Source organism: Salmo salar, chromosome ssa12 (assembly GCF_905237065.1).
Source record: "Salmo salar chromosome ssa12, Ssal_v3.1, whole genome shotgun sequence".
NCBI classification, from domain to species: Eukaryota; Metazoa; Chordata; class Actinopteri; order Salmoniformes; family Salmonidae; genus Salmo; species Salmo salar.
The window spans coordinates 71,990,102-72,018,047 of record NC_059453.1 but is presented as its reverse complement, the minus strand read 5'-3'; the positions used below and the strand labels follow the sequence as shown (position 1 = coordinate 72,018,047).

Below are 27,946 nucleotides of genomic sequence, written 5' to 3'. Positions count from 1 at the left end.
CAGATTCATGCAGGGTAGTAACGTCATGAGTATGGTTCATTGTTTACCTAGCTAGCTAGCTACATGTCTTAGCAAAAGACTCCACTATGCAAGTAACCATTTCGGGTGAGTTCATAAATTCAGTCTGGTCATCTACTCCGAGTTCAGAGCACTCTCGTATGATTGTGCAAAAGCAAAATGATTGAATTTCAACACCATTGAATATGGCTGGTGTCAGTAAACGTCGGGGTAAAATCGTCATTGAATTGTTGCCAGTAGCACAGTTACAGTCACCAAAGCTCTGGATAACATAAAAACAGCCTAACCATCACTGCTAGGTCGAGTAATTTTCAGTGAGCTGTTCTCTCATTTGTGTCTGGATGTAGCTAGCAAGTTAGCCAGTTAGTTTGGGTGCTTGACTGCTGTTGTTAGTACAAAACACTCAGATCAACCCATAAATAGATGGGTCGGGCTAAAGCTAAGAGGGTGTGAACGATGCTGAATGGGTGCAGACAAGGAAGAGCTCTCCAGTTGGTACCAAAACATTCTGGCCATTTTCTCAAAAGGGAGGTTACAAGTGTATAATAAACTATAAATTCCAAATGTTCTGTTCAGTTCATACAATACTATGTATTGTTTTTAAAAAGTATGTATTAGTGTCTTTAATGAAAACAAGTATCTTCCAAAACCTGTAGCTGTTGAAATAAAAACATGTAGCTCTCCTCTCTACACTACAAAGCAAACACGATGTTGATTACCATAATGTAAAGCTGGAGAAGTTAATTCATGATCCTATAATAATAGGTTTTCAATATTGGTGACCAATGTAAAATCAATCTGATGTAAAGTTACCCCCATGAAGCCAGTAAAAATAAATCACAGTAGTCAAGATCAATAAATGACTCTTAGTACAATATGACGTGCTAACATTCTTCAACAGTCGTGAAAGGACTTTTAGAAAATCCATAAGAACAGCAGTTTCATTGTGCACATGTATCACCACTTCATCCATGCTTAATAACATCAACAATGGGTTATAGTTTTATAAGCTAGCTAGCTAGCATACACAGACATTTGCTTACATCCGTTGTTACTGTATGGTTACACATTACCACAAGCAGTCAGGAGCAGTCTGTCTCTCAAAATAAACCAAAATGTACATTTTCTACACAAATAATTCTGATACTTACATATGAAATGTCTTTCCATATGCCTTGAATTGGTGCTGGCTGCATCCATATGCCACACATCGTGGCATTGTTGACAAATTGGCTATTTTAATGTGGAATGTGGGGATATCATCACTTCCATTATTCAAAGCCCAGAAAAGAGGAGTTTGATAATGGCGGCTCGTTGGCTTCAAAGGCTCTTATTGGACAAGACGTAGCGTCAGCTATCTAGGGTTTATATATATATCATCGGTTCCAATAAGTGGGAAATGTTATGACCAAGTGCTTTACAATCCTAATCCCCATGTTATTGGTTGTGTCCTGAGGTTCGGCAGGTATGCTGATCCCATGGGGTGGGGTGTAGTGTTTGTGTCGATGTCCTTTGTCCGTGTGTGTGACCATGTCACTCCTACATCGTCCCGTTTCCTACTCAAATTCTCAACAGAGAACGCCCATTCGAGTGCGAATGGGGAAAGCCCATTTTTTTCTCCCCATCCTGGATTACTCTAACACTTACATTACAATAGCCACCATGACTTAGTGTCCTGTTGCAGTGCAATATATCTTTCTCTCTTATTTCATGGTAGCATGCAGTACTAGCTGAGTGAAGCCACATTAAATCAGTCTGGGAGATGGGCCTCCCAAGTGGCACAGTGGTCTACGGCACTGCATCGCAGTGCTAGCTGTGCCACTAGAGATCCTGCTTCGAGTCCAGGCTCTGCCGCAGCCGGCTGCGACCGGGAGACCCATGGGGCAGCGCACAATTGGCCCAGCGTCGTCCAGGGGAAGGTTTGGCCAGCAGGGATGTTCTTGTCCCATAGCGACTCCTGTGGTGGGCCGGGTACAGTGCACGCTGACATGGTCGCCAGGGGTACGGTGTTTCCTCCGACACTCTGGTGCAGCTGGCTTCTGGGTTAAGTGGACGTTGTTTCAAGGGTTGTGTTTTGGAGGACGCACGCCTCTCGACCTTCGTCCGTACATGAGTTGCAGCGATGGGACAAAACTGTAACTACCAATTGGGGAGAAAAGGGCTAAATATTTTTTACAAATTTCAGTCTGGGAGGTATGTGCTTTATGTAACCCCTTCAAAGTGTGAGCTGTTGTTGTACAAAGACAGTAGAGATGATGACTACACCTGTCAGAAAAGCCGTGTGGATAATGGCAGGAGTAGACTCTTTTGTCCTCGTTACCACTGCGACATCAATGAGTATAATGTTGTATGATTTGCTTTTACTTTAGTTGGGGAGTTATACCACCTACATTCCACTTGACATATCATTGTGTAACTCAATGTGTCAAAAAGGGGTTTTGTATGCATGACAATGGTCATCTCTACAGGCTATTCAGCATATAAACTGTATGCATCTTCCTGTTCAGCTATGTCTTGTGCTAATCATATTCATGAGATAAGGTGGGTTTTAGACATAGCTCCTGTGACTTCAGCCAGGAGATGTAGCCGCAGCCAGGTTGAGGTTGACAGGGCATCTTTAATGGAGATTAATGCTCTCACAGGGGTCAGCCTGACTCTCCCTGGCCACACCCCAACCATCTGTAGCCCCATGTACTATGGAGGTCCACCGCCAACCTGATTGGCCCCTAGTACCGTCCAGAGACCAAATTGTCAAGTGATCTGCCTGCATGAAATGACCCTTCATGATTTCTGTGTATCTGTCAGCTCAGATGCCTGTAATTTTACCATTCCCCATATCTGCTTATTTTCTCAAAAAAATGAGAGAGAAAAAAAGATGCAGTGAAAATTCCAGACATTATTACCGTGCTGAATGTATGGCTCCAGAGATTCTCCCCTTTCATCTTTCTTTTTCATCTATAGACACATGGTAGTTATCAGACACTATGGAAATACTGCGGTTAAGATACTTTTCCCTTTGCTGATTTCACATTTTTGGGGTATTTTATGACCTGATGACTCTGCTGTGTTCCAACTCAAGGAACACTATGTTGTTTGAATTAGAAAGATAATGTTTGCCACATGTGAACGATACAGTATCGGGAGATGGTCCAAGTGCGTGCAGAGGTGTGTGTTGGTTTGTGTTTGCATTTTATGTCTGATGCCGTCCGCGTGCTTCCCCCGAAACAGTTCGTAACAGTTTGTGCATATATTATGACAACATTTAATGACTTTTTTGTTCGTTTTGGTCTATGGCAAGTTTTTTATTCGGCTGCTTGTGCACACAAACATGTTTCTCGAGGCAAGCCGAAGTCGGTAGATTGGTCAACAGTAGGGATTCTTCAATGAAGGGTTTGTTGTCATTCAACGAGAGACAAATAGTTTTTCAATATAAAATACTGCACCAAACATCTTAGTTAGATGTCAAATTGCACAACTAACGTCAAAATCAATTACATATTTCTTGAGTTATCTTAGATGAATTCTGACTATTTTGAGGAAGTGTATACTGGCTACAGCGTCTCAAAATGGACAAACAGTAGTATTGCTGCTTTTTTCTTGTTTTTCAAGCGAAGGTCTTTTTAAGGAATGGGCATAATGAATGGGGAATGGGAGAATGGACATAATGAATGGGGAATGGGGGAATGGACATAATGAATGGGGAATGGGGGAATGGGCATAATGAATGGGGAATGGGGGAATGGGCATAATGAATGGGGAATGGGAGAATGGACATAATGAATGGGGAATGGGGGAATGGACATAATGAATGGGGAATGGGAGAATGGACATAATGAATGGGGAATGGGGGAATGGGCATAATGAATGGGGAATGGGAGAATGGACATAATGAATGGGGAATGGGGGAATGGACATAATGAATGGGGAATGGGGGAATGGGCATAATGAATGGGGAATGGGGGAATGGGCATAATGAATGGGGAATGGGGGAATGGGCATAATGAATGGGGAATGGGGGAATGGGCATAATGAATGGGGAATGGGGGAATGGGCATAATGAATGGGGAATGGGAGAATGGACATAATGAATGGGGAATGGGGGAATGGACATAATGAATGGGGAATGGGGGAATGGGCATAATGAATGGGGAATGGGGGAATGGGCATAATGAATGGGGAATGGGGGAATGGGCATAATGAATGGGGAATGGGGGAATGGGCATAATGAATGGGGAATGGGGGAATGGGCATAATGAATGGGGAATGGGGGAATGGGCGTAATGAATGGGGAATGGGGGAATGGACGTAATGAATGGGGAATGGGGGAATGGGCATAATGAATGGGGAATGGGGGAATGGGCATAATGAATGGGGAATGGGGGAATGGGCGTAATGAATGGGGAATGGGGGAATGGGCGTAATGAATGGGGAATGGGGGAATGGGCGTAATGAATGGGGAATGGGGAATGGACGTAATGAATGGGGAATGGGGGAATGGACGTAATGAATGGGGAATGGGGGAATGGACGTAATGAATGGGGAATGGGGGAATGGGCGTAATGAATGGGGAATGGGGGAATGGACGTAATGAATGGGGAATGGGGGAATGGACGTAATGAATGGGGAATGGGGGAATGGACGTAATGAATGGGGAATGGGGGAATGGACGTAATGAATGGGGAATGGGGGAATGGACATAATGAATGGGGAATGGGGGAATGGACATAATGAATGGGGAATGGGGGAATGGACATAATGAATGGGGAATGGGGGAATGGACGTAATGAATGGGGAATGGGGGAATGGACATAATGAATGGGGAATGGGGGAATGGACATAATGAATGGGGAATGGGGGAATGGACATAATGAATGGGGAATGGGGGAATGGACGTAATGAATGGGGAATGGGGGAATGGACATAAGGAATGGGGGAATGGACATAATGAATGGGGATGTTTGGCTTTACTGGTGTTATCAGGTTACAACACTTTTAATCCACCAACAGATGATTTTTTGTGAGCTTCTATGTTGGCCTGTCACATGTGCTTTTTGTCCTTGATTGCTTAACCATAACACAGTTATGCTGTAGGTATACACATGGAGGGAAACCCCTGATACCAACACTGGGACACAGGGTACATCTGAGCCTTGTATTTGGCACCTACTCTAGGAGACATATAGATAGGTGAAATTGACCTGTGGGCTGTGGACAGGGGTTGTTTATAAAGTTATACTGTGAGTATTGTGTGTGTGTGCGTGCACGCGTGAGTGTGTTTGGACGTGTGCTGGATGTCTAGTCTGTGTTGTAAAACTGGGCCCTCCCCTCTCCAGCTGTTATGCTGGTGAGCCTGCCCACTGAGAGACCATTTCCCAGGTGTCTCACACATTTCTTACTAATCTCCTGCTCACATGGGCTCCGCCGGAGCACCTAATCTGTCTCCACGGCGCCCGCTGGGTAGATTTGGGCTGGATGCTGTCTGAGGAGAGCTCACTGACAACTGGAGAGGAGACATGGCTTAGAGCAGGGACACTGACGAACAGTCACTTTCCACCTGCCACATCCTTCTGCAGGCACACACACTCACACATTAATTCATAATAAAAACACAGACACCCAATAGGGCTATATACATGTGTAGTGTACAGACACAGATGACAGGAGCCCAGCCATCACTGGGCGTAGAGGGGAGTACATCACCAGTGAGGGCTGCTGTTCTGACCCCAGCCTCTGAATCACCCGAGCAGTCCAGCCCTCTCCTCCTCTCTTCAGTAGTGACAGTGGGCATCCGACTCACACTGGAAGTGTTCCTGTCCTATCCAGGACGTGGAGAGAAGCTTCATTTACATCCCGTAGATCATTGATGGTCAGCCTCACACCCTGCTCCCCATGGCGAGATTCAGGCACGCTAATTGCATCAGACAGGGAAACCTAGAGAGGGAAGTGGATATCTCATTTGTGCCCATGTGTGGGGTGAAGCGAATGCCAGTCGTATTATTGCTTTCACACCGTCCTGATTGAATTAGCTGGCGAGGTCCGGGCCCTAATTGAATTCCGGGGCCCTGCGTCACCGCTCAGCCAAAAAGAGTGTGTTCCCTATGGGAAAGGTTACATCGAGGGGACAGACTGGCTGTTGTACTAAACACCTCCTACCTACATTATGGATGCTGTCCTTAGGCCCATCACAAGGTTAGCTTCTCCTCACATGTGACCACTACAGAGACTTTTGGCGCAGAGTAAATCAGTCATATTTGTGTGCTGTCACTATTATAGCTGACAGTTTTGCCTAATCTAATTTGGATTTGATCTGCTCCATCGCGGGACCGTAAGTATGGCACAAAACAGTCCTCTCTCTTTATGGTCTATCCTTATTAAGGGATAACATCTGATCTCTAGTTCCCAGTAGTTAATCCAAATTGTTTATACAGTAGACAGAGACAGTAGACAGAAAGCAGGAAAGCTGTGCATAAGCCCGTTTCTCCCTACAGTAGTCCTCTCAGTGGCAATAGGAAATACCCTGTGACTCTGGCCATTTTCACTGCTTTCAGCACTTTTTTCTGCTGCGCTAACAAACCTTCACACCTCCAATTCTTTTTCTCTCCAGCCTTTTCTCTTTCACACATCCCTGATTCACACACAGAAGCACACACACACGTAATGAACACTCACACACGCATGTACGAACGTACACACACGCGCGAGCATTGAACACACACGCGCAAGTACACACGCATACATGCACACACACACACACACACACACACACACACACACACACACACACACACACACACACACACACACACACACACACACACACACACACACCTTACCCCTCTTTCTCTCCCTTGTCTCTTTTTAATGCTGCTTTCATTAAATGCAGCAGTTTTAGGGGCTGGTTGTGGAGCAGCTGAATAGGAGGAATGGGGAAACAGGAGAGGGGTTGGGGGGTGTTCACCGTCACTGCTGCAGTCCTCCGGCCTGCTGGACAAAGGACCTCTCTGTCGGGCGGGGTTGCTGGGGGATGGGAGACAGGGTGGAGGGAGGTGTGGAACAGGTCATGGGTTTTTCTCAATAGACCTGCTCTGGTTGGATTAGTGGCTGTTTCAGCCAGATGATTCCCCGGCCATGGTGAAGCACTGCACAGCTCAGACGGCCATGATGGAAATGTAAAATGCCCAGCCTTTGTTTTGTTCCTCCTGGCTGTCTGAGCTCACAGTTCTGCTGCTGTGCTGCCTGCATGTATTTGTGTGTGTGTTTGTGCGTCTGTGTGTGTGTGTGCGTGCATGTGTGTGTGTGTCTGCGTGTGTTTGTGTGTGTGTTTGTGTGTAAGAAAACTGAGCTGGAGAAGCCAGATGCACCAGCAGCTCAGAATACTTCCAGTAGAGTGGCTGGCTTCATAATCAGCATTGTCACTGAAAACAATGGAGGCCCACCTCACACACAAATACAGACTAGGGTGGATACAGTGTCTTTTCCTTTCCTCTGACATAAATCTGCCTGACTGGCTAAAACTTACAGGAACCTTTTGAAACAACTAGCAAATTACCTGCTGTAAAACCTGACAGGCTCCCTGGACTCACTTCTCACAATACCATTACAGTGGGTCTACAGTACTTCCAATTAAATTCTTTATGTCAGGATGTGTTATTAGAAGTCATAAACACAGACAGAAAGGGTTGGCCTCTATCCAGTCACTGTGTTGCCTATGCGCTGGAGAACAGCAGTCATTGAGATGTGACAGCCAAGCCTTTCCTTTTCTGACGTGTGCCTGGAACCACTTTCAGGTGATCTGGACCCTTTGACATGGCTGCCACTAAATTAAATCCGAAGTGTTTATAAATTCCATTAGAATGTTTCTGTCTGCCTTTTCTACTTGACTTAATGTGGTGTTTCATCACTTCTGTCAAGATCCATAAGAGCTGAGAAAAGAATTGCTTATTTATCTAATGATATTAATAGACATATACAGTAGAGTGTGCAAAGCTGTCCTCAAGGCAAAGGGTGGCTGCTTTGAACAATCTAAAATATGAAATATATTTCGATTTCTTCAACACTTTTTTGGTTACACATGATTCCATATGTGTTATTTCATAGTTTTGATGTCTTCAGTATTATTCTACAATGTAGAAAATAGTAAAACATTAAGTAAAACCCCCTGAATGAGTAGGTGTGTCCAAACGTTTGACTGGTACTGTATTTAAAAAGAATACAAGAGAGAAGGGAATATAAAATTCCAGCAATGAATATTTCCCTCATATTACTTCCCCTTGCCAGAGGGATGTCTGAAGTTGGAAGCTATATCCAAAAAGACTTTCGCCCTTACATGTCGACTGAGGGATGCGAGGGAGATTGTGATCAAACAGCTCAACAGTACCAATCTGAGCAAGGAGGGAATCAAAGTGCTGATCTGCTTTTTAATCAGAGCTCTGTACTCTTCCGCAGGCTACATCTGACACCAAGCAGCTCATCAGCCCTCCAACACAGCCTCTTGAAAGACTTGTGGAATTCCCCCCCCCCCCCCCCCCACCCCCAAAATAAAGGCCCCGGCAGCAGGGCCGGCTCCAGGCATAAGCAACCGCTTAGGGGGCCCCTGACCCAGAAAAAGGAACTCAGTCAGGTTCTCAACTGTTGAGTGTTAAAATAGTAGAATACTCAAGGTGTAAGTAAAAAATGTGTTTATGCATCAGCAGTTTTTCTATTGTTTTCGCTTGTCACTGTCAGTGACTCAATTAGCCATAACCATTTTTTAATTGGTAAGTTAGTCCAGGCAGTTATCTAAACTTGTAGTAAACATGGCCAAATACCAACCAGGAATGCAGGGCACGTGCCCAGGGGCCCTGACCTCCATGGGGCCCACATTGATTTTGTTAGTGACTCTCACAGTCATGGCAAAATGTGTCAAATTGCAGGAAAACAGCTTTCAAACCACAAAAATGTATCTTCATCCCATGGCAAAATGTGTAGAATTGCAGGGAATTAGATTTTAAACAGCAAAAATGTCTCTCTGCCCGATGGCAAAATGAGTATAATTGCATGAAATTTGTTATAAAAATACTGAATGTTCTCTCCTCCCTATGGCTAGATGTGTAGAACTGCAGAAAACTTGCTTTAAAACTGAAAAAAATGATATCTGCCCCATGGAAAATTAAGGAGAATTGCATGACATTTGTTATAAAATTGCACACAAAGAAATCCACCCCATGGCAAAATGACCTGTCAAGGGCCACTAAAACGTTTTGCCGGCTTGGTGAAAGGACCCCCAACCAAATCTTCCTTAGGGCCCCCAAAAGGCTAGAGCCATCCCTGCCTGGCGGTGACAGGCTGAGCCCACACCTAAAACAGCCTGGTCTGTATGTCTGTTTGGCCATTCCTGGCCATATCTGGCTACCAAACAATAGAGCTCGTTTTTGACACTGTGCCCCCTTCCCAACTCTCTCTTCCATATAAAACATACTTGGCCTAAACTCCTTAACACACTCATTCATTCAATCCTAAGCACTGCCTACTGCCTTCTGTCTTTCTCTTTTTCTCTCCTCTGCTCCACCCCTTCTCCTTTCCCTCTCACTGGCCCTTTTTGCTATTTCCTTTGGTATCGTGCTCCTCTGACCTCTTCACTGCCTTAGAATTCACTGTGTCCTTTAGTCCCAGTCCCAATCCACAGAGCTGGGGCCTCATTCTGTGACTCTGGTGACTGGCAGTGTGAATGTGTCGGCCTCATGTTTCACTCTGTACCGGGCCACTTTCCTTCATCAATCACGTGAGAAGAAAAACATGTCAAGACTAATATTTATTGAAGAGCTCGATCAGATTTTCTCAGTATTTATATCCAATACCATTTCCTGTTGCTGACGTTTATGACTACGATCTCGTCCAAGTCAAGAGCCTCTCGCTGAATATTTATTTTTGCTTTAGCTATCCACAAGATGCATCAGCTTCATGGAACATTGTCTTCTCTCTGTGCGTGTATGTGTGTGTGAGACAGTTTTTTCGAAGGAATCTGAGTTTGATGGGCCAGGGCCAGGGCTACTAAAACGCAGAAGTGCAATAGTGTGTTTAGCAGTTTTGGAGGGAGGATGATGATTGAGATGTGTTCTACAGAGAGTTTGTGGGGAGTTGGGATTGGAAAAGAGCAGTAATCTTGCTCCAGCATTGTGCTCCAGCATGGTGACTGGGAACTGGGATCTGTCTTCCTAGTATAAACAGTGGGATTGAATCCAGATTTATCCTGCCTTGTGATTTGACCTTCTAATAAAGCACATTTTTTAATCCAGCTGTAATTGCCAGCTCAGACCAGGGATGGATAGGGATATGATTGTTTTATTTTTACTAGATATGGAACATAGTGAGAGTTTGTGAGATTATGGAAAGTAGTGAGAATTTGTGAGATGGGATATGATGCAGAGTATTCAACAGAATAAGGATCCCTCCAGATATTATTATTATTTTTTGCTCTGTGGGTTCCTGACCGATTCCAATGTTGCATAATGTATTCAGTGGTGTAGATGTATTTTTTTTAGGTGCCGGGGGCCAAAAAAAAGAGTAAATGACGTTACAGTCAGTGTGTACTGACTGATGTAGTCTATTGAATAATATTGGGCTATTTTATTGCTAAAATGCAAACTCTGCTTATGCCTAGAAATGTTTCTCTTTTTAATACCCTCAAACACCGTTACATGCTGTCGTCACTGCCAATCGTCAATGATAATTCTCCACGTTTTATGGGTGAAAGCTGCATCTGCACGCCAACCATGTGATCTCAAACAGTTTCACAGGAATAGCCGATGCATCTATATAGATGTTCTTAAATGATGTTACTATTGTTTTGTGAACACATTTTAGAAGATGGTGTTAACAAGCTATATACTACCTTCACATTGATTCAGCTAAACTTCATTCAATGTCAACAGAGATAGTTCTCTGGTAGCATTGGTATATGGACATTCAGAACACTGTGGAGGTCATTCATAAGTGTGGCACCTCCTGTGTGTCAATTTGTCATGTGTTGCTTTAGCTCGTTGCTTTAGCTCATCCCCACACCACTCCATCTCATCCTCTTCCGGATGGAGAGAGAGAGGTGGGTGGTGATTATCTCAAGCTGAACCAACCTCAGCTGGTTTGGCCCCAGTACAAAAACAGCTCTTGACATGGTGCTCGAGCAGGTGCTGCTGTGCATTCTGGGAAGGGTTCCACAGTGTGTGTGTGCGTGTGCATGTGCGTGCATGCATGCATGTATTCGTGCTTGTGTGTGTGGCGGGGCAGGTGGATCTGAGGTAAAGATAAAAATAATTCAGAAAGAGTGAGTTTCAATCTAAATGGTAGTGCTTCACTGTTTTTTCAACGTGCACGAACACACACACATACACAGTTTCGATGCAGTGGTGTGTGATCATCGTCATCCCTATCCATGGCTGTATATTTTCCTCCCACTCAGGACCTTAAAGACTGCACTTAACAGGAAGTAGACCACTCCAGAAGATCTCAGGCAACTAGCGTGCTGTGAGCAAGCTGAATGATGAAAGAAAAACACAGTTGTCATCCCCACATACTTCCTTACATGAGATTCTTTTTAGTTGTGGCGGCTGGATGGCATATCTCGTAAAGTGAGATGCAGACAAACAGGGATTAAAACCAACCAAACATGAAATATGTAAATGGTCATATATTCATATCTCATCTCTCTCTCTCTCTCTCTCTCTCTCTTGTGTTATTTTTCCAGCTTGTCCATCGGCCTTCTTCAAGCCTATACAGGGTGATGCATCCTGCATGCAGTGTCCAATCAACAGCCGTACCACCAACGAAGGAGCCACTAACTGTGTGTGCCGCAACGGTTACTATCGCACTGACTCAGATCCCATCCAGATGCCCTGCACAAGTATGTATTGTCAACTAAATGCACACACAGAAACACATACATGCACACGCATGCTCGCACACTCACACTCTTTTAATTTCACACCCTGAGGAACTGACAGGAATCAGAAATCAAAGGATACCACAGCCTCTCTGAGCACAAACAGTCCGGTCAGAGAGGAGTCCCTCACATACACCCAGCACTGACATGCTCATAGAGCCCATGCCAACAGGTCTGGCCCAACACACAGGCCACCCTCCCCTCCTCACATCACAGAGCCCTGCTGCCCTCAGCCAAAGCAGAGGTTACTGGGCCAGGCCATGCAGCATTGTAGCGGGACAGACGGAGAGAATAGACTGGGCCAATATTCCTCTTGTCATGCCAATGAAGCCATTTGAATTGGAATTTGTGGTTGATGGAGGGTCTAAGAAAAGAGTAAGAAAGATTGAGTGAGGGAAATACAGAAACAGAGAGAGAGAGAGGAATATGCAGTATATACAGTGTGCTAAGAAAAGAGTAAGGGGGATAGAGGAGAGACAGGGGGAAGAGAAGAAATGAGAGAGAGGGAAGAGAAGAAGAGAAGAGAGACAGCTCCTTTCACCACTCTGGCAGTTTTTTTATCTTCCCTCCTCTGTGAAAGGGAGAGGGAGAGAAAGATTTGAGCGCTTCCAACAAAGGAGATTTGCATAAGCCCGGCTCTGGGAGCAGAGCAGCTGAATGAGAAAGCAGCGTCACGTCGCTGGTATTAAACACAGCGGGCCCGAGCTGATTAAAGAAGGGAAACGGGCCCATTCGAGTGGCCCGCGAGCTAACTGGGGCCATTAGCTGCCCATCCCAACCCTCCCCAGGAAGGAGATGATGTTTACGAGGCTGTTTCGCATGATAGAGAGACACAGACAGACAGAGGGCCTCGGTGGGCACTGCTCCAGGCCTGGAAGTCTCTTAATGGGAGCCAATTAAAAGGGCGGTTAAATAAGTGATCAATTCTGGTTTAGGAGTTTGTGGGCGGGGGGAATTTCCTTGTTTATCTCATTAGCCCTGGAGAGAGCATCCTCCCTAATTAGCTGCACATGGCCGTAAAAGATAAACAGTACTCATTGTGCATTTGTTTGGGCTGTCAGTCAAATGTGATGCCATGGGGAATGTTACTTTCAACCAGTGATACCTCTATAAGAAGTGGCTGTGTTTGAGGAACAGTCACTTTCTCTGTCTTGCAGTTTGTCTACTTGGTGCTCTGCTGTACATAACTAACGGATTGAAACAGATATGTGGCATAATGGACATCAAAAGTTACCTCATGTTGAAGATCAGTGTGTTTAAATGAGCCTTCTATTAAGTTGAGCATACCAGGCAAAGACCTCAAAGAGACTGTACTGTATTTGTGGGCGTGTGGGTTCTCTCTTCTCCAGTGAAGGAGTTATTTGAGTAGAGTGATACTGGCTCTGGTATTCTCACCCCCCCAGAACTCCAAGGACACAGGAAACATAATTCCCCTGCCAACATCTAAATGAAATGTCATGAAGTAGTGCTTTTGAACTGACTCGAGTAGATTGAGTGCCTACCATTTCTCCACATTTTTTTTTGTCTTTCACCTCAAGTCTGTAGGCAAACCATAGTCTACATATGAGACTTCTGTCAATGCTTCTCACATTCCATACAGAAACCAACTAAGATGTTGACTGTCTATTGTCTGTGTTTCTCCAGCGGTGCCGTCTGCTCCTCAGAATGTTCTGTCCATCGTGAACGAGACGTCTCTGATGCTGGAGTGGCAGCATCCTAGGGAGTCAGGTGGTCGTGAGGACGTGGTCTTCAACATCATCTGTAAGAGCTGTGGAGGGGGCCGCGGAGGCTGCACGCGCTGTGGCGACAACGTCCAGTTTGTACCCCGCCAGCTGGGTCTGACTGAGCCCCGGGTCTACATCAGTGACCTGCTCGCCCACACACAGTATACCTTTGAGGTGCAGGCCGTCAACGGTGTCTCTGACCAGAGCCCCTACTCACCACAGTACTCCTCCGTCAACATCACAACCAACCAGGCTGGTGTGTAGACCCTTCCTTATGCTCTCTCTGTCTCTCTCTGTCTCTCAATTAAATTACATTCAAATGGCTTTATTGGCCGGGGAAACGTATGTTTACATTGCCAAAGCAAATGGAATAGACAATAAACAAAAGGTAAATAAACAATCAGTAAACATTATACTCAATGTTCTCTCTTAGCTATGCACGTGCGCAGGCGAGCAGTAGTCGCGAGACTGCCGCGCAGCTCCCCCGGGACTGCTGCACAGAACAAATACTGTATCAGCCCACAGAGAGAAGCACGAGATTGAACTTCACTCAACTTTCGAAGCTTTTCCCTATTAGTTAACACTATCAACGTTTCTCTTTATTGTGGCATTTGTGATCAAATCAAGGCAATTTTTGCCAATTTCAATGCAACATACCAAAACAAAACAAACTATGCAAGATATTTTGTTGTAGGCAGAACGCATCAGAGTAGGATTCTATTGCATTGACACACACTACTCAACCGGTACTCTACACAGACTTGTGCGGCATCACCAATCAGAGCTGCGGTAGGCCTATATGCAAATAGACCATGGCCATATGTGGATCTGTGCCATTTACATTTTGATCTGGACTGTTTTTATAGCTGTGGTCGTGAGTAGATGCACTTGTTCTGAGATCAAAGCAAGAGCTACATGTAGCCACGTGGGCACATTTCTTCATATTCTTTGCTAGTTAGTGAGTTATTAGCCCAGTTATAGATCAATTGTAGTCAGCAATAGGGGAGGGACTGCTTCCTACAAGATCACAAAACATGTACATTCCTAGACATCTTTGAAAAGCGATTCAGGTAAAGAGCTTTTTTATGTCTTAAAGGGGCAGTGTTGAATAAGAGAGACATGCTTGAATAATCTAAGTATCCAATAAGCAGAGGTTAGCATCATTTGTCTGATTCACTGTAATAATGGTATGGGAATAATAATGCATGTTATTTTGTAAAGTGGTTTCTTGCATCAACCCCATTTTCAGTCACATCCTTGTCTGAAGGACAAGTGGATAAACAGGGTAATGTCAAGTCCTGCATGTTTTGTTCCCCCAAAAGTCTCATGGAATGTTGGCCTACATTAAACACCACATATTGGCTGCTACTGTAGGCTAAATGATGGAACAGATATGTCCATGTCAAAATGTTATGGGATGCATTTCCTCCATTGTTTTTGATGGTAGGCCATGCCGGTAGACCTACATTATGATCAAATAGTCACAGTAGCCTACTTGGCCACTGTTAAAACTGTAACTCAAAGCGGGTACAGCCTCAGTGATCACAGTAAATGTGCGCTGGAAGTTGCACAGATTTTCACAATGTTCAAGTTTGCGCTCAACAGACCTGAAATTTGCTCAGTGCCGAGAAAAATTAGAGGGAACGTTGATTACAGTCACAAAAGTAAAAAAATATTATAGACATTTCAAGTGTTATATTATTGGCTCTGTACAGTGTTGTAACAATGTACAAATAGTTGAAGTATGAAAGGGAAAATGAATAAACAGATAAATAATGGTGGTATTTGTAATGTTTGTGCTCCAGTGATTGCCCTTTTCTCATGGCAACAGGCCACAAATCTTGCTGCTGTGATTGCACACTGCGGTATTTCGCATAACAGATATGGGAGTTTATCAATGTTTGATTTGTTTTCACATTCTTTGCGAGTCTGTGTGAGCTGTGGGAAATATGTGTCTCTAATGTGGTCATACGTTTGGCAGGAGGTTAGTAAGTGTAGCTCAGTTTCCACCTCATTTTGTGGGCAGTGGGCACATAGCCTGTCTTCTCTCTGTCTGTCTCTGTCTCTCTTGCACACACGCACGCACACACACACACACACACACACACACACACACACACACACACACACACACACACACACACACACACACACACACACACACACACACACACACACACACACACACACACACACACACACACACACACAATGCAGTCTAACTTTTCTCTAGTGTGGAGTCAGTATGCAGATCCGTTCTAAATCGGAGTGAGAGGACTGTTGATGATGTCTCAGGCAGGGTTTGATGGCCTGTTGGTCCTCAGAGTGTGAGCTCATCAGGGCTCTCAGACAGAGTAGCTAAGTGAGCACTACTTTCCCTCACTACTTTCCCTCCCCTTACTGCTTCTCAGTGATTATAGTCGTAACATCTCAGGCCCTCACTTTATCCACCCACTCAATTCTAATCTTACTTTGAAGCTTATAAATTCTTTGGTAATATGCCTTGAATTCACTGTGATCCCCAGTCCCTCTATGAGTTACATTATAACTGCACCCAAAACAGTAATGGGACAATTAGTAAGAGACCACTGTCTTTCCAGTGAATAATAGCATTTAATCAAAAACAGGTCTGTGTGATTGGCCTACCTTTTTCATCTTTGGGATCTTGGAGAAACATGCTCCAATCACTGGCTGTCTCCTGTAACTATGGTAGCTGTGCATGTTTTCCACTGTGTGCTTTGTGGTTGCAGATGACTGCGCCTCCATTATTTCATCCAAGCAGCACCATTGATTTGCTCTTTAATTGTCTGTATGAGACGCATCATTTGGTGTGCCAGGCTGTGCTGCCTGAGCACTGATGACTGGGGATACGAGCTACAAACTTTATCTACGCCAGGGCTTTGTGTCCTGTTGGCAGTATGCGTAAGTGCCTGTCATATCTCATCATCTGACTGGACTGAGGGGAGCCTTCTATGGCTGGGCTCCCCAAAGCCCTATGTTACTGTGCATTATTAAAGTGGACATACTGGCTGTGTTCAACTATACAACTTCCTCCTCCTTTACCTCCTACTTTAGTTCTTAAGCTGATGTGACTCGCTATGATTCAAGCGAGGGAGTTTGCAGAGATGCAGGGAAGATCTAAGGTAGTAAAGAGGCAGAAACAGTTATGCATTTTGCGGAATACAGTATATGTATTATTAATCAAATGGCCACCCGGACTATTTACACTGCTGCTACTTACTGTTTATTAATCTATGCATAGTCACTTCAGCCCTACCTACATGTGTAACGTTCTGACCTGTAAAGGTGTTATTTGTTAGTGTTTAGTATGGTCAGGACGTGGCAGGGGGTATTTTGTTTATATGTTTCGGGGATTGTTAGTCTATGTGTATAGACAAGGGGTGTTTGATTAGAGTGGTCTAGAGTTTTGGTATATGTTCTATGTTAGGGCATTTTCTATGTTTATTCTAGTCACTCTGTTTCTATGTGCAGTTTTGTTTTTGACCTTCAATTGGAAGCAGCGGCTCCTCGTTGCTTCTGATTGAAGGTCCTATAATTAGGGGTTTGTTTGTATTGTGGATTGTGGGTAGTTGTATTCTGTTTGTGCTTATCACCCGACAGAACTGTTAGTGTCGTTTCCGTTAATTGTATACGTGTTTTCATTTGTTTCTCCTTCTTCAATATTAAAAAAGAAGATGAGTATACACTTCCATGTTGCGTCTTGGTCCTCCACACACGACACGCGCTACAACATGTACAAATTACCTCGACTGACCTGTAGACCCCTGTATATAGCCTCGTCATTGTTATTTTATTGTGTTACTTTTTAAATAATTTTTTAGGTTTGTTAATTTGGTAAATATTTTCTTAACTCTTTCTTGAACTGCACTGTTGGTTAAGGGCTTGTAAGTAAGCATTTCACAGTAAGGTCTACACCTGTTGTCAAGGGTGTTGTAGGGTTTAGACCAAGACGCAGCGGGAAAATGTATACTCATCTTCTTTTATTAAAGGACGAAGAAGGAAAGCCAAAACAAACACGTATACAAAAAACACGACGACAAAGAACAGGCCGGTAAGGCACAAAGCTATAGACAGCAACAATCTCCCACAAAATCCCATGACAAAACACATACCTATTTATAGGACCTTCAATCAGAGGCAACGATAGACAGCTGCCTCCAATTGAAGGCCCCAATCCCCATTACCAAAACATATAAATACAAACGCCTAGACAGAACATAGAAATAAACATAGAACAATAACCAAAACCCTGGACTAATAAATTAAATACCCCTCTACATACATAACCACCCCGAACCATATAAACCAAATACCCCCTCTACATGAACACATACACAAACACACCCTGAACCACATAAAACAAATACCCCCTGCCACGTCCTGACCCAACTACAATAACAAATAACCCCAATTACTGGTCAGGACGTGACACCTGTTGTATTCGGCGCATATGACAAATAAAGTTGGATTTGATTTAATTTGATATGGGCCTCTTACAGCACATTTTTGACACATTTAAAAACAGTATACAATACTATGCAGCCTCCTTTAGAGTCAGTCAATTAATAATTATTAAAAGCATCTCTCAGATGAATTAATATAACTGGCTAATTGAATGTTTGTATTGAAAGAACCACCTCTTTTTGATAGTGTGATAGTGAGTGGTTGTTGTGTGGGTTAATGAGGGACCTCAGAGTGCAGTAAAGGCCCCTGCCTCAACTCTCCCTCACTGGGCCACATTAAGTCTGCCGCCCCTGCCCCAGCCTTCTCTACTACCCCTCCTGAACACCCCTTCCCCTGCCGTGGGGTCTTGGCGGAAATTGGGAGGCTCTGCGCCGTATCCGCTGAAGTGGCCGTCAATTTGGATTACAGTGCCAGGGCTACCGTCAGAGAAAGTTGTGAAAGAGACTGAACTCTGGCTCACTCCCCCTCTTCCTGCCCTGCGACCAGCCGGGCTCTTGCCTGCGATAGAGAGGCAGAGTGCTGTGTGGTTCCACAGTGGGCTGGGGCTGGGGTCAATGGGACCAGGGGCCTGTAATTGCATCTGGTTTGGGAGGCTTGGAGGTTACATAAACATCATGTCACCCCTAATTAACAGAGCTGCCGTCGTACCTCCCCCTTACGTTACGGAGAGAGAGAGAAAGTGTGTGTGTGTGTTTTTGTTAATCAGACACGTTTGGACCTAGAGCTGTACCAAGCATTTAGCTGCATCCGCAATAAAATCTGCTAAACTGTGTATGCAACCAATAAACGTTGATTTGATTATATTTTCAGGGGGGCGGGTGTTCCTTGAAAGAAACAAATAAAAAAGTAAATTGGATGTGACTTGTGTGAATGTTTTTCTCTCATGTGAATGGCTCCCGTCCTCAGCTGTTGGGACTTGTTGACGAGGGGAATATTAACAAGGTGTGAGGAGACGAAGGTAAAAGTTCTCATTCACCACCCCCAATCAGCACATAAATATAGCTATAAACAATGACAAGAGAGAGAGGGAGAGAGACAGAGAGAGACATAAAGAAACAGAAGGGGGTAGGTAGAGTGAAGAAAGGGGGAGGGCAATAGAGGTCATTTGATGTGACCCTGAGGCAGCGTGTCTGTGGCAGAGGAGGGGCGGCAGAACAGAGTGGGGAGTGTGTTTTGTGAGACACAAAGGTTTGATGATGACTTGACAAGCTCTCAGATGAGCAGAGATGCCTCAGTCTATCAACATACACAGAATACTTTCTGCAACCCTCTGGTAATACTATTAGATCTGGAATGTTAATACAGGAGTTGCTTGCCTGGGTTATATTGCTTTAGTGATTTATCTGCTGTGTGGCACGGGAGCAGCCTTAACAAGGCCTTATTGAGCAAAAACACTATATTTTACTGAGGCTGTCTCCTCTGGGGCTGGAATGACACCCCTGGGCTGTGGGAAAGCACAGAAAACACCCACACACATGTATAGGGGACAAACGGCTAAAGACAAAGCTAGCCTTTACCTTTAATTCATAATGATTCATTTTTTATTTATTTTTATTTCACCTTTATTTAACCAGGTAAGCTAGTTGAGAACAAGTTCTCATTTACAACTGCGACCTGGCCAGGATAAAGCAAAGCAGTGCGACACAAACAACAACACAGAGTTACACATGGAATAAACAAGCGTACAGTCAATAACACAATAGAAAAAAAAGAAAGTCTATATACATTGTGTGCAAATGGCGTGAGGAGGTAAGGCAATAAATAGGCCATAGTAGCAAAGTAATTACAATTTAGCAGATTAACACTGGAGTGATAGATGAGCAGATGATGATGTGCAAGTAGAGATACTGGTGTGCAAAAGAGCAGAAAAGTAAATAAAAACAATATGGGGATGAGGTAGGTAGGTTGGGTGGGCTATTTACAGATGGGCTATGTACAGCTGCAGCGATCGGTTAGCTGCTCAGATAGCTGATGTTTAAAGCTAGTGAGGGAAATATAAGTCTCCAGCTTCAGCGATTTTTGCAATTTGTTCCAGTCACTGGCAGCAGAGAACTTGAAGGAAAGGCGACCAAAGGAGGTTTTGGCTTTGGGGATGACCAGTGAGATATACCTGCTGGAGCGCGTGCTATGGGTGGGTGTGTTTATCGTGACCAGTGAGCTGAGATAAGGCGGAGCTTTACCTAGCATAGACTTATAGGTGACCTGGAGCCAGTGGGTCTGGTAACGAATATGTAGCGAGGGCCAGCCGACTAGAGCATACAGGTCGCAGTGGTGGGTGGTATAAGGGGCTTTGGTAACAAAACGGATGGCACTGTGATAGACTGCATCCAGTTTGCTGAGTAGAGTGTTGGAAGCTATTTTGTAGATGACATCGCCGAAGTCGAGGATCGGTAAGATAGTCAGTTTTACTAGGGTAAGTTTGGCGGCGTGAGTGAAGGAGGCTTTGTTGCGAAATAGAAAGCCGATTATAGATTTGATTTTGGATTGGAGATGTTTAATATGAGTCTGGAAGGAGAGTTTACAGTCTAGCCAGACACCTAGGTATTTGTAGTTGTCCACATATTCTAGCCTCTCTAGGCTAGACGGGACGAATTCGTCCCACCTACGTAACAGCCACTGCCAGCCTGTGGCGCGATTTTCAAAACCTTAAAAATCCTATTACTTCAATTTCTCAAACATATGACTATTTTACAGCCATTTAAAGACTCTCGTTAATCTAACCACACTGTCCGATTTCAAAAAGGCTTTACAACGAAAGCAAAACATTAGATTATGTCAGCAGAGTACCAAGCCAGAAATAATCAGACACCCATTTTTCAAGCCAGCATATAATGTCACCAAAACCCAGAAGACAGCTAAATTCAGCACTCACCTTTGATGATCTTCATCAGATGACAACCCTAGGACATTATGTTATACAATACATGCATGTTTTGTTCAATCAAGTTCATATTTATATCAAAAACCAGCTTTTTACATTAGCATGTGACGTTCAGAACTAGCATACCCCCCCGTAAACTTCCGGGGAATTCGCTAACATTTTACTAAATTACTCACGATAAACGTTCACAAAAAGCATAACAATTATTTTAAGAATTATAGATACAGACCTCCTCTATGCACTCGATATGTCCGTGAAAGCACATTTTGCAATATTCTAAGTACATAGCCCAGGCATCATGGGCTCGCTATTTAGACACCCGGCAAGTTTAGCACTCACCATAATCATATTTACTATTATAAAAGTTTGATTACCTTTTGTTGTCTTCGTCAGAATACACACCCAGGACTGCTACTTCAATAACAAATGTTGGTTTGGTCCAAAATAATCCATCGTTATATCCGAATAGCGGCGTTTTGTTCGTGCATTCCAGACACTATCCGAAATAGTAAAGAAGTGTCGCGCGCATGGCGCAATTCGTGACAATAAAATTCTAAGTATTCCATTACCGTACTTCGAAGCATGTCAACCGCTGTTTAAAATCAATTTTTACGACATTTTTCTCGTAGAAAAGCGATAATATTCCGACAGGGAATCTCCTTTTCGTCAAACAGAGGAAAAAATCCCAAAGGCGGGGGCGGTCGGGGTCACGCGCATAAGCCAGTGTCCCTTGATCGGCCACTTGAGAAAGGCGATAATGTGTTTCAGCCTGGGGCTGGAATGACGACATTCTGTTTTTTCCCGGGCTCTGAGCGCCTATGGACGACGTGGGAAGTGTCACGTTAGAGCAGAGATCCTTAGTAAATGATAGAGATGGAAAAGAAGTTCAAGAAATGGTCAGACAGGAATCTCTCAGGTTTTGACCTGCCATTTGAGTTCTGTTATACTCACAGACACCATTCAAACAGTTTTAGAAAATTTAGGGTGTTTTCTATCCATATGTAATAAGTATATGCATATTCTAGTTACTGGGTAGGAGTGGTAACCAGATTAAATCGGGTATGTTTTTTATCCAGCCGTGTCAATACTGCCCCCTATCCTAAACAGGCTAGGTCAGAACCGTCCAAAGTAGTGGTGCTAGTCGGGCGGCGGGTGTGGGCAGCGAACGGTTGAAGAGCATGCATTTGGTTTTTACTAGCGTTTAAGAGCAGTTGGAGGCCACGGAAGGAGTGTTGTATGATATTGAAGCTTGTTTGGAGGTTTGTTAACACAGTGTCCAAGGAAGGGCCAGATGTATACAGAATGGTGTCGTCTGCGTAGAGGTGGATCAGGGAATCACCCGCAGCAAGAGCGACATCGTTGCTATATACAGAGAAAAGAGTCGGCCCGAGAATTGAACCCTGTGGTACAAATGAAGGTTAATCATTCATCACACACATACAGTACCCAATCTCTCTCTCGCTCTCTGTCTCTCTCTCTCTCTGTTTGCCCACATTCATCATTTAGGGGATAAAATGGTTGCTAAAACCATACCATCCCCCTCTGATTGTTTAATCAGACCCGTCCCCGACAGCTCACTGGCAGCATGTAATTTTGTCCTGAGCTCTAAAAGACAGAGGGACTGCTGGTCCAAGATCACCTCACTACTCTGGTCCGACATATACACATGCACGCGCAAGCACACACACAAACACTCACACACACTCTGAAGGGCTGTTTGATTGAATGACAAACACAGACAAGCCCAACACCAGAGCTGTCAATGAGTGACCGATATGAGAGGAATTACTGTTATCACTGTGTCAGTCATGTCTGACGGGAAAGTCTTTTACACCACTCAAAAAGAGGTGTTTGGGGTGACTCACAAAAAAAGATGATGAGCACATAGAATGTCGTGTCCCATTTTCTGTTGTCTTACAGGCAGTGAATCACATTTATTGTTGGTACAGGGGTAGTCATAATTCAGCTCAATAGTGATTATCCTGGTTATCAATAGTTACAGTGTGGTAGCAGCAACAATATCCCCCCTTCCTCAATCAAAACCATTAGCATTCTGCGTGGGACTTCCATGGATCCCTGCAGTCGATGACGAAGACCTCCATATACCCATCTATGCTTCTGACTATGTTCTGTACAGTGTCTAGCTCTATTAAATTGTAGAGGACGTATTTGTTTAGGCGTTTCACTAGCCCAAGGTGAGCCAGGGAAGCTGCTGCTAATATGGGGAGAAAGGGGAGACTGAATTGGTTTCTTATCAAGTGAATAGCTCATTGTGGGACTGAATCCCATTTCTCAGCTCAGGGGTGGCTGCTGTAATCTGGTGCACCACTATCATACAACTGGGGAAGATACAGTATACCACTTCATTATCCCCCAAATTGCCAGGCCTGTAACCAGGCCAGTAGGGGAGAACTGTAACCAGACCACTAGGGGAGAACTGTAACCAGACAACTAGGGGAGAACTGTAACCAGGCCACTAGGGACGAACTGTAACCAGGCCACTAGGGACGAACTGTAACCAGACCACTAGGGGAGAACTGTAACCAGACCACTAGGGACGAACTGTAACCAGGCCACTAGGGACGAACTGTAACCAGACCACTAGGGACGAACTGTAACCAGGCCACTAGGGGAGAACTGTAACCAGACCACTAGGGGAGAACTGTAACCAGGCCACTAGGGACGAACTGTAACCAGGCCACTAGGGACGAACTGTAACCAGACCACTAGGGGAGAACTGTAACCAGACCACTAGGGGAGAACTGTAACCAGGCCACTAGGGGAGAACTGTAACCAGACCACTAGGGACGAACTGTAACCAAGCCACTAGGGACGAACTGTAACCAGGCCACTAGGGACGAACTGTAACCAGACCACTAGGGGAGAACTGTAACCAGACCACTAGGGGAGAACTGTAACCAGACCACTAGGGGAGAACTGTAACCAGACCACTAGGGACGAACTGTAACCAGGCCACTAGGGGAGAACTGTAACCAGGCCACTAGGGGAGAACTGTAACCAGGCCACTAGGGGAGAACTGTAACCAGGCCACTACGGACGAACTGTAACCAGGCCACTAGGGACGAACTGTAACCAGGCCACTAGAGGAGAACTGTAACCAGGCCACTAGGGACGAACTGTAACCAGACCACTAGGGGAGAACTGTAACCAGACCACTAGGGACGAACTGTAACCAGACCACTAGGGGAGAACTGTAACCAGACCACTAGGGACGAACTGTAACCAGACCACTAGGGGAGAACTGTAACCAGGCCACTAGAGGAGAACTGTAACCAGGCCACTAGGGACGAACTGTAACCAGACCACTAGGGGAGAACTGTAACCAGACCACTAGGGACGAACTGTAACCAGACCACTAGGGGAGAACTGTAACCAGGCCACTAGAGGAGAACTGTAACCAGGCCACTAGGGGAGAACTGTAACCAGACCACTAGGGGCGAACTGTAACCAGGCCACTAGGGGAGAACTGTAACCAGACCACTAGGGGAGAACTGTAACCAGGCCACTAGGGACGAACTGTAACCAGACCACTAGGGGAGAACTGTAACCAGACCACTAGGGACGAACTGTAACCAGACCACTAGGGGAGAACTGTAACCAGACCACTAGGGACGAACTGTAACCAGGCCACTAGGGGCGAACTGTAACCAGACCACTAGGGGAGAACTGTAACCAGACCACTAGGGGAGAACTGTAACCTGGCCACTAGGGGAGAACTGTAACCAGACCACTAGGGGAGAACTGTAACCAGGCCACTAGGGACGAACTGTAACCAGACCACTAGGGGAGAACTGTAACCAGACCACTAGGGACGAACTATAACCAGACCACTTAGGGAGAACTGTAACCAGACCACTAGGGGAGAACTGTAACCAGGCCACTAGAGGAGAACTGTAACCAGGCCACTAGGGACGAACTGTAACCAGACCACTAGGGGAGAACTGTAACCAGACCACTAGGGACGAACTGTAACCAGACCACTAGGGGAGAACTGTAACCAGGCCACTAGGGGAGAACTGTAACCAGACCACTAGGGGAGAACTGTAACCAGGCCACTAGGGATGAACTGTAACCAGACCACTAGGGGAGAACTGTAACCAGACCACTAGGGACGAACTGTAACCAGGCCACTAGGGGAGAACTGTAACCAGACCACTAGGGACGAACTGTAACCAGGCCACTAGGGACGAACTGTAACCAGACCACTAGGGACGAACTGTAACCAGGCCACTAGGGGAGAACTGTAACCAGACCACTAGGGGAGAACTGTAACCAGGCCACTAGGGACGAACTGTAACCAGGCCACTAGGGACGAACTGTAACCAGACCACAGGGGAGAACTGTAACCAGACCACTAGGGGAGAACTGTAACCAGGCCACTAGGGGAGAACTGTAACCAGACCACTAGGGACGAACTGTAACCAAGCCACTAGGGGAGAACTGTAACCAGGCCACTAGGGACGAACTGTAACCAGACCACTAGGGGAGAACTGTAACCAGACCACTAGGGACGAACTGTAACCAGACCACTAGGGGAGAACTGTAACCAGGCCACTAGAGGAGAACTGTAACCAGGCCACTAGGGGAGAACTGTAACCAGACCACTAGGGACGAACTGTAACCAGACCACTAGGGGAGAACTGTAACCAGGCCACTAGGGGAGAACTGTAACCAGACCACTAGGGGAGAACTGTAACCAGACCACTAGGGGAGAACTTTAACCAGACCACTAGGGACGAACTGTAACCAGGCCACTAGGGGAGAACTGTAACCAGACCACTAGGGGAGAACTGTAACCAGGCCACTAGGGACGAACTGTAACCAGACCACTAGGGGAGAACTGTAACCAGACCACTAGGGACGAACTGTAACCAGACCACTAGGGGAGAACTGTAACCAGACCACTAGGGACGAACTGTAACCAGGCCACTAGGGGCGAACTGTAACCAGACCACTAGGGGAGAACTGTAACCAGACCACTAGGGGAGAACTGTAACCAGGCCACTAGGGACGAACTGTAACCAGACCACTAGGGGAGAACTGTAACCAGACCACTAGGGGAGAACTGTAACCAGGCCACTAGGGGAGAACTGTAACCAGACCACTAGGGGAGAACTGTAACCAGACCACTAGGGGAGAACTGTAACCAGGCCACTAGGGACGAACTGTAACCAGGCCACTAGCGGAGAACTGTGACCAGACCACTAGGGGGAGAACTGTAACCAGACCACTAGGGACGAACTGTAACCAAGCCACTAGGGACGAACTGTAACCAGACCACTAGGGGAGAACTGTAACCAGACCACTAGGGGGAACTGTAACCAGACCACTAGGGGAGAACTGTAACCAGACCACTAGGGGAGAACTGTAACCAGGCCACTAGGGGAGAACTGTAACTAGGCCACTAGGGGAGAACTGTAACCAGGCCACTAGGGGAGTACTGTAACCAGACCACTAGGGACGAACTGTAACCAGGCCACTAGGGACGAACTGTAACCAGGCCACTAGGGGAGAACTGTAACCAGGCCACTAGGGGAGAAACTGTAACCAGACCACTAGGGACGAACTGTAACCAGGCCACTAGGGGAGAACTGTAACCAGACCACTAGGGGAGAACTGTAACCAGACCACTAGGGGAGAACTGTAACCAGGCCACTAGGGGAGAACTGTAACCAGGCCACTAGGGGAGAACTGTAACCAGACCACTAGGGGAGAACTGTAACCAGACCACTAGGGGAGAACTGTAACCAGGCCACTAGGGATGAACTGTAACCAGGCCACTAGCGGAGAACTGTGACCAGACCACTAGGGGAGAACTGTAACCAGACCACTAGGGACGAACTGTAACCAAGCCACTAGGGACGAACTGTAACCAGGCCACTAGGGACGAACTGTAACCAGACCACTAGGGGAGAACTGTAACCAGACCACTAGGGGGAACTGTAACCAGACCACTAGGGGAGAACTGTAACCAGGCCACTAGGGGAGAACTGTAACCAGGCCACTAGGGGAGAACTGTAACTAGGCCACTAGGGGAGAACTGTAACCAGGCCACTAGGGGAGTACTGTAACCAGACCACTAGGGACGAACTGTAACCAGGCCACTAGGGACGAACTGTAACCAGACCACTAGGGGAGAACTGTAACCAGACCACTAGGGGAGAACTGTAACCAGACCACTAGGGGAGAACTGTAACCAGGCCACTAGGGACGAACTGTAACCAGGCCACTAGCGGAGAACTGTGACCAGACCACTAGGGGGAGAACTGTAACCAGACCACTAGGGACGAACTGTAACCAAGCCACTAGGGACGAACTGTAACCAGACCACTAGGGGAGAACTGTAACCAGACCACTAGGGGAGAACTGTAACCAGGCCACTAGGGGAGAACTGTAACCAGGCCACTAGGGGAGAACTGTAACTAGGCCACTAGGGGAGAACTGTTTATCAGGCCACTAGGGGAGTACTGTAACCAGACCACTAGGGACGAACTGTAACCAGGCCACTAGGGACGAACTGTAACCAGGCCACTAGGGGAGAACTGAAACCAGGCCACTAGGGGAGAAACTGTAACCAGACCACTAGGGACGAACTGTAACCAGGCCACTAGGGGAGAACTGTAACCAGACCACTAGGGGAGAACTGTAACCAGGCCACTAGGGACGAACTGTAACCAGACCACTAGGGGAGAACTGTAACCAGACCACTAGGGGAGAACTGTAACCAGGCCACTAGGGGAGAACTGTAACCAGGCCACTAGGGGAGAACTGTAACCAGACCACTAGGGGAGAACTGTAACCAGACCACTAGGGGAGAACTGTAACCAGGCCACTAGGGATGAACTGTAACCAGGCCACTAGCGGAGAACTGTGACCAGACCACTAGGGGAGAACTGTAACCAG

General features: G+C 45.7%; 1 protein-coding gene across 6 annotated transcripts in view; it reads left to right on the top strand.

The window, feature by feature from the left end:
- LOC106565894 (ephrin type-B receptor 2) overlaps positions 1–27,946 on the top strand; it is a 172,385-nt gene that overhangs the window by 107,799 nt on the left and 36,640 nt on the right. For 5 of the 6 annotated variants that reach the window (XM_045691728.1, XM_014133558.2, XM_045691727.1 and 2 more), the window contains exons 4-5: positions 11,738–11,893; positions 13,577–13,912. In XM_045691728.1, coding sequence (XP_045547684.1) covers positions 11,738–11,893; positions 13,577–13,912 — 492 coding nt within the window. Of the gene's footprint in view, positions 1–11,737; positions 11,894–13,576; positions 13,913–14,089; positions 15,437–27,946 lie in introns of those variants that run through there. The other variant, XM_045691730.1, reaches the window with a different exon arrangement.